At 37.3% G+C, this 13,010-nt stretch overlaps 1 protein-coding gene across 3 annotated transcripts in view; it reads right to left on the reverse strand.

The window, feature by feature from the left end:
* The window catches only part of naaladl2 (N-acetylated alpha-linked acidic dipeptidase like 2), a 385,596-nt gene that overhangs the window by 60,776 nt on the left and 311,810 nt on the right, over positions 1-13,010 (reverse strand). For all 3 annotated transcript variants that reach the window (XM_028028168.1, XM_028028167.1, XM_028028166.1), the window contains one exon: positions 7,727-7,816. In XM_028028168.1, the coding sequence (XP_027883969.1) occupies positions 7,727-7,816 (90 nt within the window). The remainder of the gene's footprint in view (positions 1-7,726; positions 7,817-13,010) is intronic.

The following is a 13,010-nucleotide window of genomic DNA, read 5'->3' on the forward strand; positions in this document are numbered from 1 at the left end:
ATGAATGTGACTGGATGGGAGAGAAAGACAAGTAATTCCCCTTGCATGAAGGCAGCTCCATCTTGGCTCATTATGTTCGGAAATGTCATCAATCAGGTGTAAATTCTCCTCATGCTGGCAGCTGTGCCAGTGATCACTATCTTGCACCTGCACTCACCAACATAAAACCACATTCACACCAGCAACATGTTTCTGCTGTTCTTTGACAGAAGATAAACAAAGCAGTGGGAGAATCAACATGACTGCAGCTGTGACAGATTACAGTAGAAAAAACGGGAAGAACCAGAGAGGGAATCTTGGTGCCTGAAGATGAAGGTAAGAGGAAGGTTATGTTTGGAGCTCCAAAAATATTTCACCTGCTTTTATTAACACAATCAACACAAACAAAGAATTAGCATGCTAAAAAGGCAAAATATGTGAAATGGTTCTGCAGTAAATGTGCTGTATCTGTACTTCATAAGGACTTGGAATGTATTTTTTATATTCACTTGGTTAAGCCTTAACCTTGTCCTCTCTCCAGGTCATCAACAGTCTTCCCTTGCAGCAAAGGAAGACTGTAATATTCTGTATATGCACAGAGCGTCATGTCGACTGCCAGAGGAGCATATAAGTTACTTATATTTTCAAATCTCTCTCAGTTGTGGAAACAAGTACCTTTTTTATCCAGAATGTGGCTTCCTGATGAATAAATACTCTGACTGTTTTTTAAATATTCTCAGAGAAGACCATCAAACTTGTAGACTTGGATCTCAGTATGAAACTAATCAGATCAGATGTTCTAACTGGTGCGAAATCTGAATTTACACAATTAATGATCAAATTCCTTTCCACAAGAACTAAGTGAATTCTATAAAAGCACTTTGAATTCATAGATTGTGTAGGTACAGTATACACAGAAATAGTACTTGATACATGGCTGGTTTTTCAAGTTTCCCCACCAACAAAGAATACAATTTAGCTGTGAGTCACAGTGATCATGTCCTATCATGCTGTAGGAAATCAGCTCCCACAGCATAATGGTTCCACCCCCATGTTGGGATGTTGTTTTTGGTTTTGTACTCACCCTTCCTCCTTCTAAAAGGAAAGAAAAGTTTATACTAAAAAGTTCTATTTTGGTCTCTTATGACCACATGACGTTCTCCCATGTTTCCCCTGGATCATCAAGATGGTGATTGGTAACTTCAGACGATCCTGGACTTGTGCTGTTTGAGCAGGGAGACCTTTTGATCCCTGCCAATATGTTGTGTTATATTAAAGACTGTGGTACAAGCTGTCTTCAGATCAGTGACCAGGTCTTCCCATGTAGTTCAGGGATGATACGCCTCAGGGAGGCAGGAACTGCAGCATGACTGTGACGAAACACCCAATGGAAAACAGAACCAATATGAACCAAAAGAAATAAGCTACAAAACTAGAAATTTATGAAATGTAGAAGGGCTCCATTAGAAATATGTTAACAATTTTGAAGTGTGGAGTGGAAAAGAAACAAATCGGCAACATTCAAAAATATTGAAGATTTGTGAGTACCAAGTCAGAATCAACACTATCTATGCTTACTGGCAAAGACAGGATGCAAATAAAAGATAAATATGTGCATACACAGTGTGTGTAATTACAGGACAGACAGCGAAGTAGAAGGTTTTCACAAATAGCGCTCTGCAGTGCCAACCTGAAGGTAAAATCTAAAGAATTTGTGTCCAGTATACGTGGGGTCTGCACCTGTACATGTCCTGGTCAGAAAAAAGATCAGTCTGAATAATCTTCTTTCCTTACCTCACATATCTAGCTAACGGTTAGCCACTAATAATGCTAACATTCAAATTAAAAAACCTTAAAAAATTATTTCAAAGCTGTCTAATGAGTCTGAACTGCATTTGATTCTTTTTAGTTCAACATATAAAATATACTGAGTGACAAATCTAGAGATTTATGAAACTTTCATTTTATTTTTAAAAAGCACAAAAAAGATTTGGTCATACTTTGAGGTAAACAAACATAGCAGCTGCAATGTATCCTGGGATGTTTCTTTTATCTTGGTTTTTGGGGTTAAAAACATAATTAGAAATCAGACTTTCATTGAGATTTTTTTTTCTCCACATGAAGTAGTTCTGTCCGTCCAGCACTTCTACAAAGAAAGATCTTTGTCTTTACACACCTGAAAAACACATAACAGCCCAAAGAACAGCAATCCATTCATCTCCTAAACATAGTGACACATACTTATTACACATGTGTTATTATTTTCCATGCCACTTGTCCTGACAATCCAAATACAGTCACTGTCATCCATGATATTCTCTCATCTGCTAAATAGAGCAGCATGCAGTTTGTTTGACAGCCTAGCAGGTGATCTCATTACACTTGTCTAAGCTTCATGTGGGCAAAGAAATACACTTGAAAACAACTGCAAACCTCCTGCAGACACATCACTGTCTACGCTGCTCCACCAACTGTAGCTGCAACGTGGTCATCCATCTAACAATTGTGTTTGCATGTATGTATTTTATTATTTAGGACTGAACTACAGAGAAAAAGGTTTACACCGTCACCCATGAATATAGTCTGTAACAGAAACCACACATAGAAACAAGTGAATGCCACTTAAACCATTTATTCAAAACGTTCTCTCTGTGTCACTCATTTATATAAAGAGGAGAACAATTTATCTTCTGACTTCAAACTACCAGATGTAGCTGTAAAAAAAAACACTTTTTCTATGGTTCATGGTTTTATTGATGTACATAAAGGGATAGCTCAAGAGTTTTAGAAACGGTTTCTGTTAAAATGCTCTAAGCAGTTATTGCTAACTAGTGGTTTCTCTTGGTGTTTTTATTAACTATAAATCAAGATTTACCGAACCCTGATGCTAAAGCTAATGGCTACACCGACAAGGATCAAGTCCAGAGAAGACCTCTGTCATTAATAACTCCTGTTTAAAAACCATCACAGCTATCACTACGTAATGAACCTTTAATCGGTCATCATGTTTGGAGTGTGTAACTATTTTCAGAGCAGCTGATGATTATGTTATTGAGAAATGAATGAATGCGCCACCAATGATCCTGTCTGAGAACAAAACACACAACTTATGATCGCAGTGACGGTCTCATCAAAATAGTAAAAAACACAAACATCCAACTCTGTGTTGTCACAGACTTGAGTTGAAAACAACACACTTGTTAAATTTTGATACAGTGCAAACATCTAAAGTTAGATTCTTACTAGCTTTTATTTCAGTACACACAAATGCATTGGGAACATTTTCACTTTTATTCCAAATGGAATCTTGAATTATTGAGATTTGGTCTGGATTTTTCTTTACAAGTTCAAACATTTACTGTGAGGGATGGGGTACAACCTGGACAGGTTCCTAGTATAAACATGTCAGCATCCTGTGAATCACGAAGATAATATTTAATTGTAGAAGGGTTGTTGCTCATTACTGCTTCATACCTGTGTTACATGAAGGGACAGCTGGACTACATTTATTAGTTCTTTTTGCACTTCTTGGTTTTTCTTTTGAAAAAGCAAAGTTGATATGACTCTAACAGTTTTATATTACATTCCTTGTAGTAATCCAGGGAATCAAAATAATGATTTTTACTTGGTTATGGTGTCTCAGTCTCTGTCTTGTGTCATAAGGTCGTGTGATCGCTTCTAGTGTTTTGATGAACTCAGATTGAGCCATGATCTCTGACTTAATCTGAGCCAGATTGAGCCGGAAGTTATTATGTGTTGGGTGGAATATGATAAATATGGCTGACACACGCCCACACAAAGGTCCTGTTCAACATTGTGAAATGGTGACCTTCCAGCTGTGAGGTCACCACACTTCACCCAAGTGTGTGTGGATTAAATACATAACATTTGTCATATCAGTATTGTAGGTGTAACATTTCTTTACAAAATACCTCTAGTGGCAATGATACTCAAACTTGTTCAACCCACAAATGCAGAGAAGGACAGAGGAAAAATGAGGCATCATGCTCAGGCATCATGCATGTGCACGTTGAGTTAGAACAAGCTGTCCTTAGTTTTCATATTTGTTTCGAGGTCAGTGAATTTCTGCACCTGTCTGTGCAGATGAAGGAAATGGGTGTTTGAATCAAATCAGGAGAGAAAAATGAGCTGCCAACGAGGCGCCTTTTAAAAGAGCAATCACCATCCAGCAGGGATGGACTGCATGTGAAGGGCATCTGAACACAGAACGTCAGCACTGTACTCTGCCGACACACACACACATGCACACACACACACCGGCCGTCAAAACTGTGTATCATTTTTCACCTACAGTATAACCGACTTTAACTACAGCCATGTTTGAGGATATATAGGAGCGACAATGAACAGCTCTGATGAAAATGAATCCCTAGGAATGTTCAGGGAAAATATTTTAGTGTTTACATGTATTTAGTTCCATCTATCTTCCCGTCAAGAAGCATTCCCACAGCATGACGCTGCCACCACCATGTATTACACCATGCACACACACCTCCTTCTTCCACATCTATGAAGAGTCCTCTGCAAAGCTTGCAGGGAAACTTTCACATTGAATCTTTATGTCTTTCTGCCAATAGTTTCCATACATGCCAGATTTGTGGAGTGAACCATTTTTAAAGATTTGAAAGGTTGTAATCCAGGCATTATTTTCTTCATGTTCCAAAATTGTGAACTACTTCATTTAGGTCTGTCACACAAAATCCCAATAAAACACACAGATGTTTGTGGTTTTAAAGTGATTAAATATAATGAAGTTTTAAGAAGTGTAAAAACTGTTTATATCAATACTCGATCGTCACAACTTTTAAAAATGTTTTTGACTAATTGGAACTTCTTTGATTTAACGTTGGATTTTTCGGGGTTTGAAATATGTGATGCCATACACATTCACAAAGAAACAGCAATAATTTGGGTTATTTAGTCTATCATAAGAGAAAAAAATGTCGCTTTGCTTTTCAAGGTCATATTTTCACCATGGTCTTCAGAGTCTAAATAACTTAGTTTGTAAATGAAGTATTTAGCTTGATAACTAAATATTTAGTTATCAAATATTTAGTTTGAAGCTAAATATTTAGCTCCTTTCTAAATATTTAGATTGGAGCTACATATGGTGAACACATGATTTTGAAAAATGAACCCACATTTTAGAGTTTTACGACAGGCTAAATAACCCAAATTATTGCTGTTCCTTTTTGACTGTAAGTGTAGATAAGCCAGTCTTATTGAAGCATTAATTGTTGTAGAGATTTTTTTTTAAAATTTTCAGCAGGCTTTCCGGGAAGTAAAAATAAATTACAATAAATCATTTATTTTTATAAATCAGCTTCTTCTGAAAATCTGTGTACCTTTGAATTTATTGAAGGGATGACATGTTTAAAAAAATTCTGCAAGTCGTATTGAATGAAGAGTGATTTTAAACGTTCGCGCTGCCCAGGCAGAGACACCAATTTGAAGAGTCTTCATTTAGAGCCAGGCTCCATAAAAGATAATGAAAATGTCACAGAGCCTTATGTAATTTGTAAGCGCTGACAGCGTTCCCACAGAGGTGATAACTATTGTTAACTGGTGACATTTATAAGCAATGAGAGTGTTCTCTTTAACAGGCAGGGCTATGTTAAAAAGGCCCAGTTACGTGAGATAGAAATTTTCATTTGACAACAGCTTACGTAAGCTCTGTGTGTTTTATTGGACTTTTATAAAGATGTCAAAGCGGGACAAATGAGAATTTATTCATGCAATGAAAATAACAAGAAGATTTTAACCACATCATATTCTGACCATCAGGTGATATCTTTCTAGATTTTGCAGACAAAACATTTTGGGCGGATAAACTGCTTTTTGAATTGCAGCAAAGTTGTTGCAGCTTTTTTTATTAGATCCACCATGCTGCTGAACAGAAGAGAAAAGTAAACTGCTGCTGCAATGCCTATATTAGCTCCAGTTTATATTGTTAAATAGGACAAGGTTTGACTGACAGAGATAAAAATGGATGTTTTATGCTGTACTTAGCTAATAACCCTGCTGTTTCCCACTAAGTGACTGACTGAAGTTGGCTTTGAGGCTGACTGTAAATAAAAGATGTTCTTAAGCATCTACTTTATAAGGATGTGCATAATGAGCAGCTGTTGATGAATACATCAACACTCCCTCAGAATTTGTTGTGTTCTGCACCTTACAAAAGCTGACATGTTAACTTGGAAAACGTATGGCTGCTGTGAAGCTGAACATGCAACAAATGTTTGCTCCATTGACAGCAAACATTTGCTTGGTTTTAACAAAACCAAACTTTCGGCAAATTAAGACTTCATATTTATAGCTAATTCTGGATTCCAGTCGCTGGTGTTTAGACAGTTCCAACAAGTTAATTGTTTTATTTTCTAAACTTGCTAAATAGAAAAACCCTGTAATTAAGGTGAACTATCTATGGATGATTTTTGAAAGAGATGTCTGAGGGAAGCCTGTATCAACACAAACTATTTCTATGCAGCGCCAAAGGTGACCCTGCTGGTTATTTAAAGCAGGGGCTCCCAAACCTTTCCACACCACAGCCCCCACAGAGCACTGACCTCTGGCCAGGGACCCTCTCTGCAAACACACAGTCAATGCTACAAAATATTTTTAAAAAACAAAACAAAAAAAAAAACAACATTTTATTCACTATTCAACAATCTTTACATTCAGTTTGCATTAATGCTGTGTTATGTCAATACTTTGTTTATTCCAATCAATCAATTTGATCTATAAAGCACCCTTCATGTTGGAGGCAGCTCACTGGAAACACATAATAAATAAATTGTATTTCTGAACTGGGTTTGAACCATTCAGGGTCACAGTCTGCAGGTGCAAATCCCAGAGTTATGAAGTAAAGTGAAACTGGTGGGATACTCCCTTTTGCTCCAATCTTTGTAAGAGGACTGGTGGATATTAAAAGTGATGTACTTTCATCTTTTCTTCACTTCCCTGGACTAGCCAGGACAGTCATTGCTCATATTATTTGCTTAATTTCTTAATAAAATAATAATCAAAATGCATTTTGATTTGTTCTTGATTGACTCAGTGATTACATGATGCCTCAAACTTTTTGATTTCAGATGGCCTGGAGTTCTGTGGCAGAAGATTTTACTACTAGATAGTACACATTTTCATCACAATCCCCTCTTTTGATTAAAAAAAATATACAGTATGTCATATTTTATATTAATCACATCAAATATTATTTTATCCCTACAATTCTTATGGTCTTTACAGCAGTGTCCTCCACAGCTGGATGGTTCCTTTGGTCTTTTTCTCACCAGAAACTTTTCCGTTTTTTGCTTTGCAAGCAAAACAGCTTGATGAATTTGACTGGCTCTTCTGTAGTTAACAGTCCCTGTGGCTGGAAGTTGGCCCCTGTCTCTTTAGCAAACAAAATCAAATCGGAGCTTCTGGGGTTTAAAAGTGTAACTCAAAGTAATGTGTTCCTAATGTTGAAGTCAAACTGTTTCTTATTTCACAATGCATGTGTGTGAATGTGTGTGTCATGCTGTGGTACATGTGTTTGGGATAAAGGATGTAAAATTCACATTTTAAGGATTCCTTTACAATGAAGTCACATTATTGCATTTGTTTCTTTCTCCAGTCCAGTCATGATAAAGAAAGACACTTTTACTCTACCTGAGTATTAAAATAACCAGATATTTAATTAAAGGTGTTTGAGTGATTAGTGGGACAGACTCAGCAGCCGTACCTTTGCAATGGTTTCGTGGAACTTGAACAATGGGTCGAGTTTTTCTGGCGACTCTGCAGAGAATTGGGCCTCTGACAGGAAACCGGTGGTCTGAAGAGCAAAATGGAATCGTTAGACATGATACAAATAAAGCTTTTACATTTTGTCAATTAGTCTAAACTAATCTCAATCACTTTACAGGTAATTTGACCTCATCAACAAAACTCTTCAATACAAACCTTGGTGTTTAAACATAAATATTCATACTCAACTATGAAATTATTATTTATTATTTTACAGGGGGTTTTTTTCAGGGTTTTTTTTGTGTGTGTGTTTGGTGTTGCTTTGTGAGTAATTCACAGAATATGAACCAAAGATCCTGACAGAAAATTCATAAACAGTCACAATTAAACCAAACTGGGGGCTGAATTCGTCATCGTTACTATGGTAACGGAGCCTTATCCCAACCTAAAACTGCTTTGGTGTGTTGAAAGGAAGCTAAAACGAGTCAGAACACTTTGGCTGTATTCAGACCCACAGGACCTCACTCTGAGCACACACCTGTGGATTAGCCCCCCTGCACACCCACTCCCAGCTAGCTCAGAGCCATTAGCCTTAGACACGCAGTGCTAAAGAGCAGGCCAAATAAAGCACTCTGTTCTATACTTCACAGGGCCAGCATGAATGGCCAGGGAGAACTGAAGGTTTTAAACAAAAGAGCTTTAGCCAAGATCAAAGACACCTGAGTTTCATTCCCATTAGAGGCCTTTGTATTGCTAATCTACACCTCACTTCATCTTTCACACAACACTAGCTCGCCATGCCTTCATCTCAGCTCTCAACCCTATTTTTTTCCTTTTTGCTTTTTTCTGGTAAGAATTTAAATTAGAATTATAAAGAAAAATATCATTCGATCATTCATATGAACAAGCTGCTAAACCAGTTAGCAGATTAGGTTATGTCACTAATGGGTTATAAATGGCCTGTCAAAGACTAGAAAATGTTAGCTCATTGTGAGAGCTTGTAAATAAAACTAACCTATCAGCCCTGCTGATGTTTCTTATGTCATCACATGTATCAACTGAGGTCTGGAAAAATGAAGAGATCACATCATGATCTCCATGTATGAGGTCTACTTCAGTTTCAGATGTATTTGAATAAAAGCAGACCCTATTCTACTTACTGAAGTGGTTGATTAGCTAATTACCTGAACCAAACGTTTTCTTTAAAGAAGGTGAATATTAAAATCACTACCATGGTCATCAACATTACTCTTTCAATGGGACCAGCAGGATTCCAAGACAATGTTGATGGTATCTAAAAATAGGAAGGCAGGAGTAAGTTAATTTTTTTCTGTCACCTTTGTATTGCTTTTATCTACTAACATGCTTCAAACATTTTTATCTAAAAAGGAAGTGTTATGTACTGTATTTCCAGGCACATACTGTTCTTTAGCACAATCAAGTCACTATGTTATCTTTAGTTGTTATAAAAAAGCTAAATGTATCAAACATGACTTATAGTTCAACACATTGAAATTGGGCCTGTCTCTTTAAAAACTCTTGCTCTTTATAAAACTCTGCCTTCAGGAAGTCATCACAACATGGCTCCTCTATTGACACTTTAACAACATTTTTACCAGGAATTCACTGAGAAGCAGCTTCTATAATGAGCTCAGCAAATAAGCAGTTTCACCAGCTGTTTGCTAATTGCTGCTGGCTAGTCTGAAGGAGTTGAGTGGGGGAGTGGAGGTAAGGTCTGCTCTGTGAGGAGAAAGCTTGAAGTTTGGAGTCTGCAGCTCTGCAGAGGAGCCGCGTCTCGAAGACGGGGCTAGATCCAACCAGTGGTTTTGCACAGGTGAATGGTTGCCATGGAGATTAAACTTGAACTTTTCTTCTTAGATTTTATACATTTTTGACAATTACACATTCAAATGATGTAAAGGAACACGTGGTTTGCAACTTGTTGAGCTTCTTACTGTATCAAAATGTTCTGCAAGTGTTGCATGAAAATACCTTGTTTAGTATTTTTTTCTTTAAAATATTGCTAAGCAATGTTTTAAAATGCAATGGCCGAATTTCTTACAAGCTGTGGTGAACATGAAACTTCAGCTGATAAACCAAAGGGCTGCAGAGCTTCCCACTGGTGCTAAACTTAAGCATTTTGTCATGTTTAGATTAAAATCCAAAATAAAAAAAATGATCAAACTGGAATAGGATTGAGATTCTCTAAAACCCACTTTGACATTCGTGAAAACAGAAAATCTCCTTTTCGCCCATAAAAAGGTTGTTGTTTTTTTTGTTTCAGCCAAAATGTCTAAAATCTTGTTTCATCTTTTGAGCTCAAAGGATTTTGTTTTTTAAATCTCATTTCATTGGCTGGATGCATATCTACTCTATCATTCTAATTCTAAGCTTTGCTAATGTTTTGGAGATGCTGCATTGATAATAAAGAACTTATAATCTATTCTCAAAGTAAAGGGATTTCCACATTTTCCAGGCAGAACATTTGCTACCTTCAATAACTCTAATTTGATGCTTTTGTCTACCTGGTTTGTCCCGCAGGCCGTATTTATTTGGTGACTATATTAGACTGGGAGTAAACAGGGTTTGTGAAATTAAAGTGAGCATTTGATTTTTTTAATCAAATTTAATTTGACATAATTTGAAAACTGCCTTTTGTTATGACTAAGGTTTCTTTATCCAATATTATGATTTTTAAAAAAAAAATAAAACAAAGAATTAATTGAATAAAATGAATAAAAACCACAAAGGTTTTATTGATTAACTGCTTGTAAGGCCAAACAAATTCTCGGATATTCACATCAGTTAAATCATACAATAAATCGGTTGCATGCATTGTGAAATACAAAAATTAAGAGCTTAGTTAATATATTGAAGAAATACTTCAAAATCATATATGGCAGAAGAAAACATGGGAAAACAGACAGTTCAGCTGATACTCAGGACAGAAGCAGTAGAGCGAAGGGGAGAGAGATAACGTTAGAAAGAACAAAGGGAAGGAAGAGTAAAAGACAAAAAATGGATGATTAAAAAATCTTTGAGTGTTCATGAGGTTAATGTAGTGAATCCTTGTAAAATGAACACCCAGACAAACATCCACTTTCATCACAGAACGGGTGCGAAGCGAGGAGAGGCGCTGCATCGCTGAGCTTAGTTCCACCTGAGCTGGATTGCCATTGATTTTTTTTTCTCTGCCTCTCGTTTCTTAGTGAGGATCCCATCTGTCCATCTCCCTTCTTCCTGTCTTTCCAGGTGCTGAATGTAATTGGATTTTCTCACTGTAAAACTATGTGTTTAAAACTCTGCTGGACCAGGAGTTTGGACAGCCAGTCAAGCTTGGAAGCTAAGCTGAAAACAACAGATAGAGCGACTTCCCCAACACCTGCCATTTGTAAACAATTCGGAGTCTAAATATAGATATCTGTCTGAGGACTATCATTTTCTAAAGATATCTGTTTGTGGATGCTAAGTAACATAAAGCCTCATGCATAAAGCGTGCGTGCGCACAAAAAATGTGTGGCGCCATATTTTACGCACAAGTCGGCATGTATAAAAATTAACTTTGCGTCAAAGTTTGCGTAAATATACGCACACTTTTTCACTGGCGTAAAAATGTCCGGCAGCAACGCAAAGTTTTTCTGTGAACAATATCAAACTACAAAGCGTCAAAACTCACCTAAATACAGGTGAGTTTTGACTACATTCGCTGTTATTTAGACCAAGAAGCATCAAACCCGATGTTTTTCATGATTTTAATATATTATTGTTTAAACGTAAACAATGAAACTGAACCGCATTTATCCTCAGACAATAAGCTAACACAAAGTAAAGAAAATAAAAATAAAAGTATGTGGAAATCTCCCTTGAATGTAAATAGTACTTTTTTCTCAGTTTTTGTCTCATAAAGATGTAACGCATTGGTCCGTGCACCAAAGAGCAGGAAATGCATCTATGGGGTAATTTCATTCTCACTAAAAGAAGAAAACAGGGTTGGATCAGCAGATTAACTCAAACCTGCTGATTAAAAATAATCAACAGGCTTGATTATTTTTATATTACCCCTCCAGGGGTCTTTTTTGTGGGCTCTAATGTCCCTTAAATGATAGTAGGCTGACAGGAAACGGGGGAAGACATGAGGTAAATGTCGTCGAGTCCGGGAGTCGAACCCGCGACGGCCGCGTCAAGGACTCAAGGCCTCCAAATACGGGTCGCGCTAACCACTGCGCCACCACGGCACGCCGGGTTTGATTATTTTTAAGATGATTAAGGTGTGTATAAGTATATAAGTAGCTGCGTAAAGGCGAGCCGCGTAATTGTGGAGCGTTTTGGCTCTGATGGAGAACATCGCCAATGGAAGGATTCAGAAGGAGCGATTGATCAGAGATCATATTGATCTGCTGGGAAATGTTGATGATGGTTTATGAGCGTTTAGAATGATCAGACTGATCATCCTGGAGCTCTGAGCACAAGAGTCGTGCGGTACCGGTACCGGTCCAGCTGCAGTCATCCTTCAGTCGAGCCGCCCGCTTTGTGACTGCGCCTTATGGACATAAAGCATCTTTATTCTGTAAATGTACAACTCATGCACATGATTCTACTATTTAGAATAAACGCCCACATTCCCCACTCAAAAGACTCCCTGACTCGCTGTCTGTCTTTAAATCCCGGCTGAACGCGCTACCGTTCAAACAGGCATTTGCAGGATCTCTTTATTTTTTAATTTGGATTTTGTTTTTCTTTAAAATGTATTTTTCTTTTTTTGAGGTGACATTATGTGTCCTCAAAGCACCTTTTAAATAAAAATATATAATTATTATTATTATAAATATTTATACTGCTTCGAACAAGGACGTTGCCATGGTTATTGCTTCAGGTGGTGACAGACTTCCGGGTATTTATGCTAATTTACATATGTATTTATGGGTGGGGACAGGGCGGACCAGCAGCTGCGCTCTATTTCCCGCAAATTAGGATTTATAAAGGAAAGGTGCGCAGCCACGTGCGTGCGCACAGCTTTATACATCCAAATTTTTTTTTGTGCGCCGCACTTTTCTAAATTTTTCCGTATGTCAAGTTTTAGTGTGAAAACTGCGCACTCTTTTATGCATGAGGATGTTTACATGCACTGTAAACCTTCAGTTTCTCACTGTCTGACATTAATGAGAATGCTTTACTGTTTTAGGTCAATTAGAATTACCACAGTTTCCTATTTTCTAAATGTCACAAGAAAAGGCCATTTTAAATTACTTTCTTCAGTTAGAAACTTCAACACACTATCACTT

Source organism: Xiphophorus couchianus, chromosome 9 (assembly GCF_001444195.1).
Source record: "Xiphophorus couchianus chromosome 9, X_couchianus-1.0, whole genome shotgun sequence".
In the NCBI taxonomy this organism is placed as follows: Eukaryota; Metazoa; Chordata; class Actinopteri; order Cyprinodontiformes; family Poeciliidae; genus Xiphophorus; species Xiphophorus couchianus.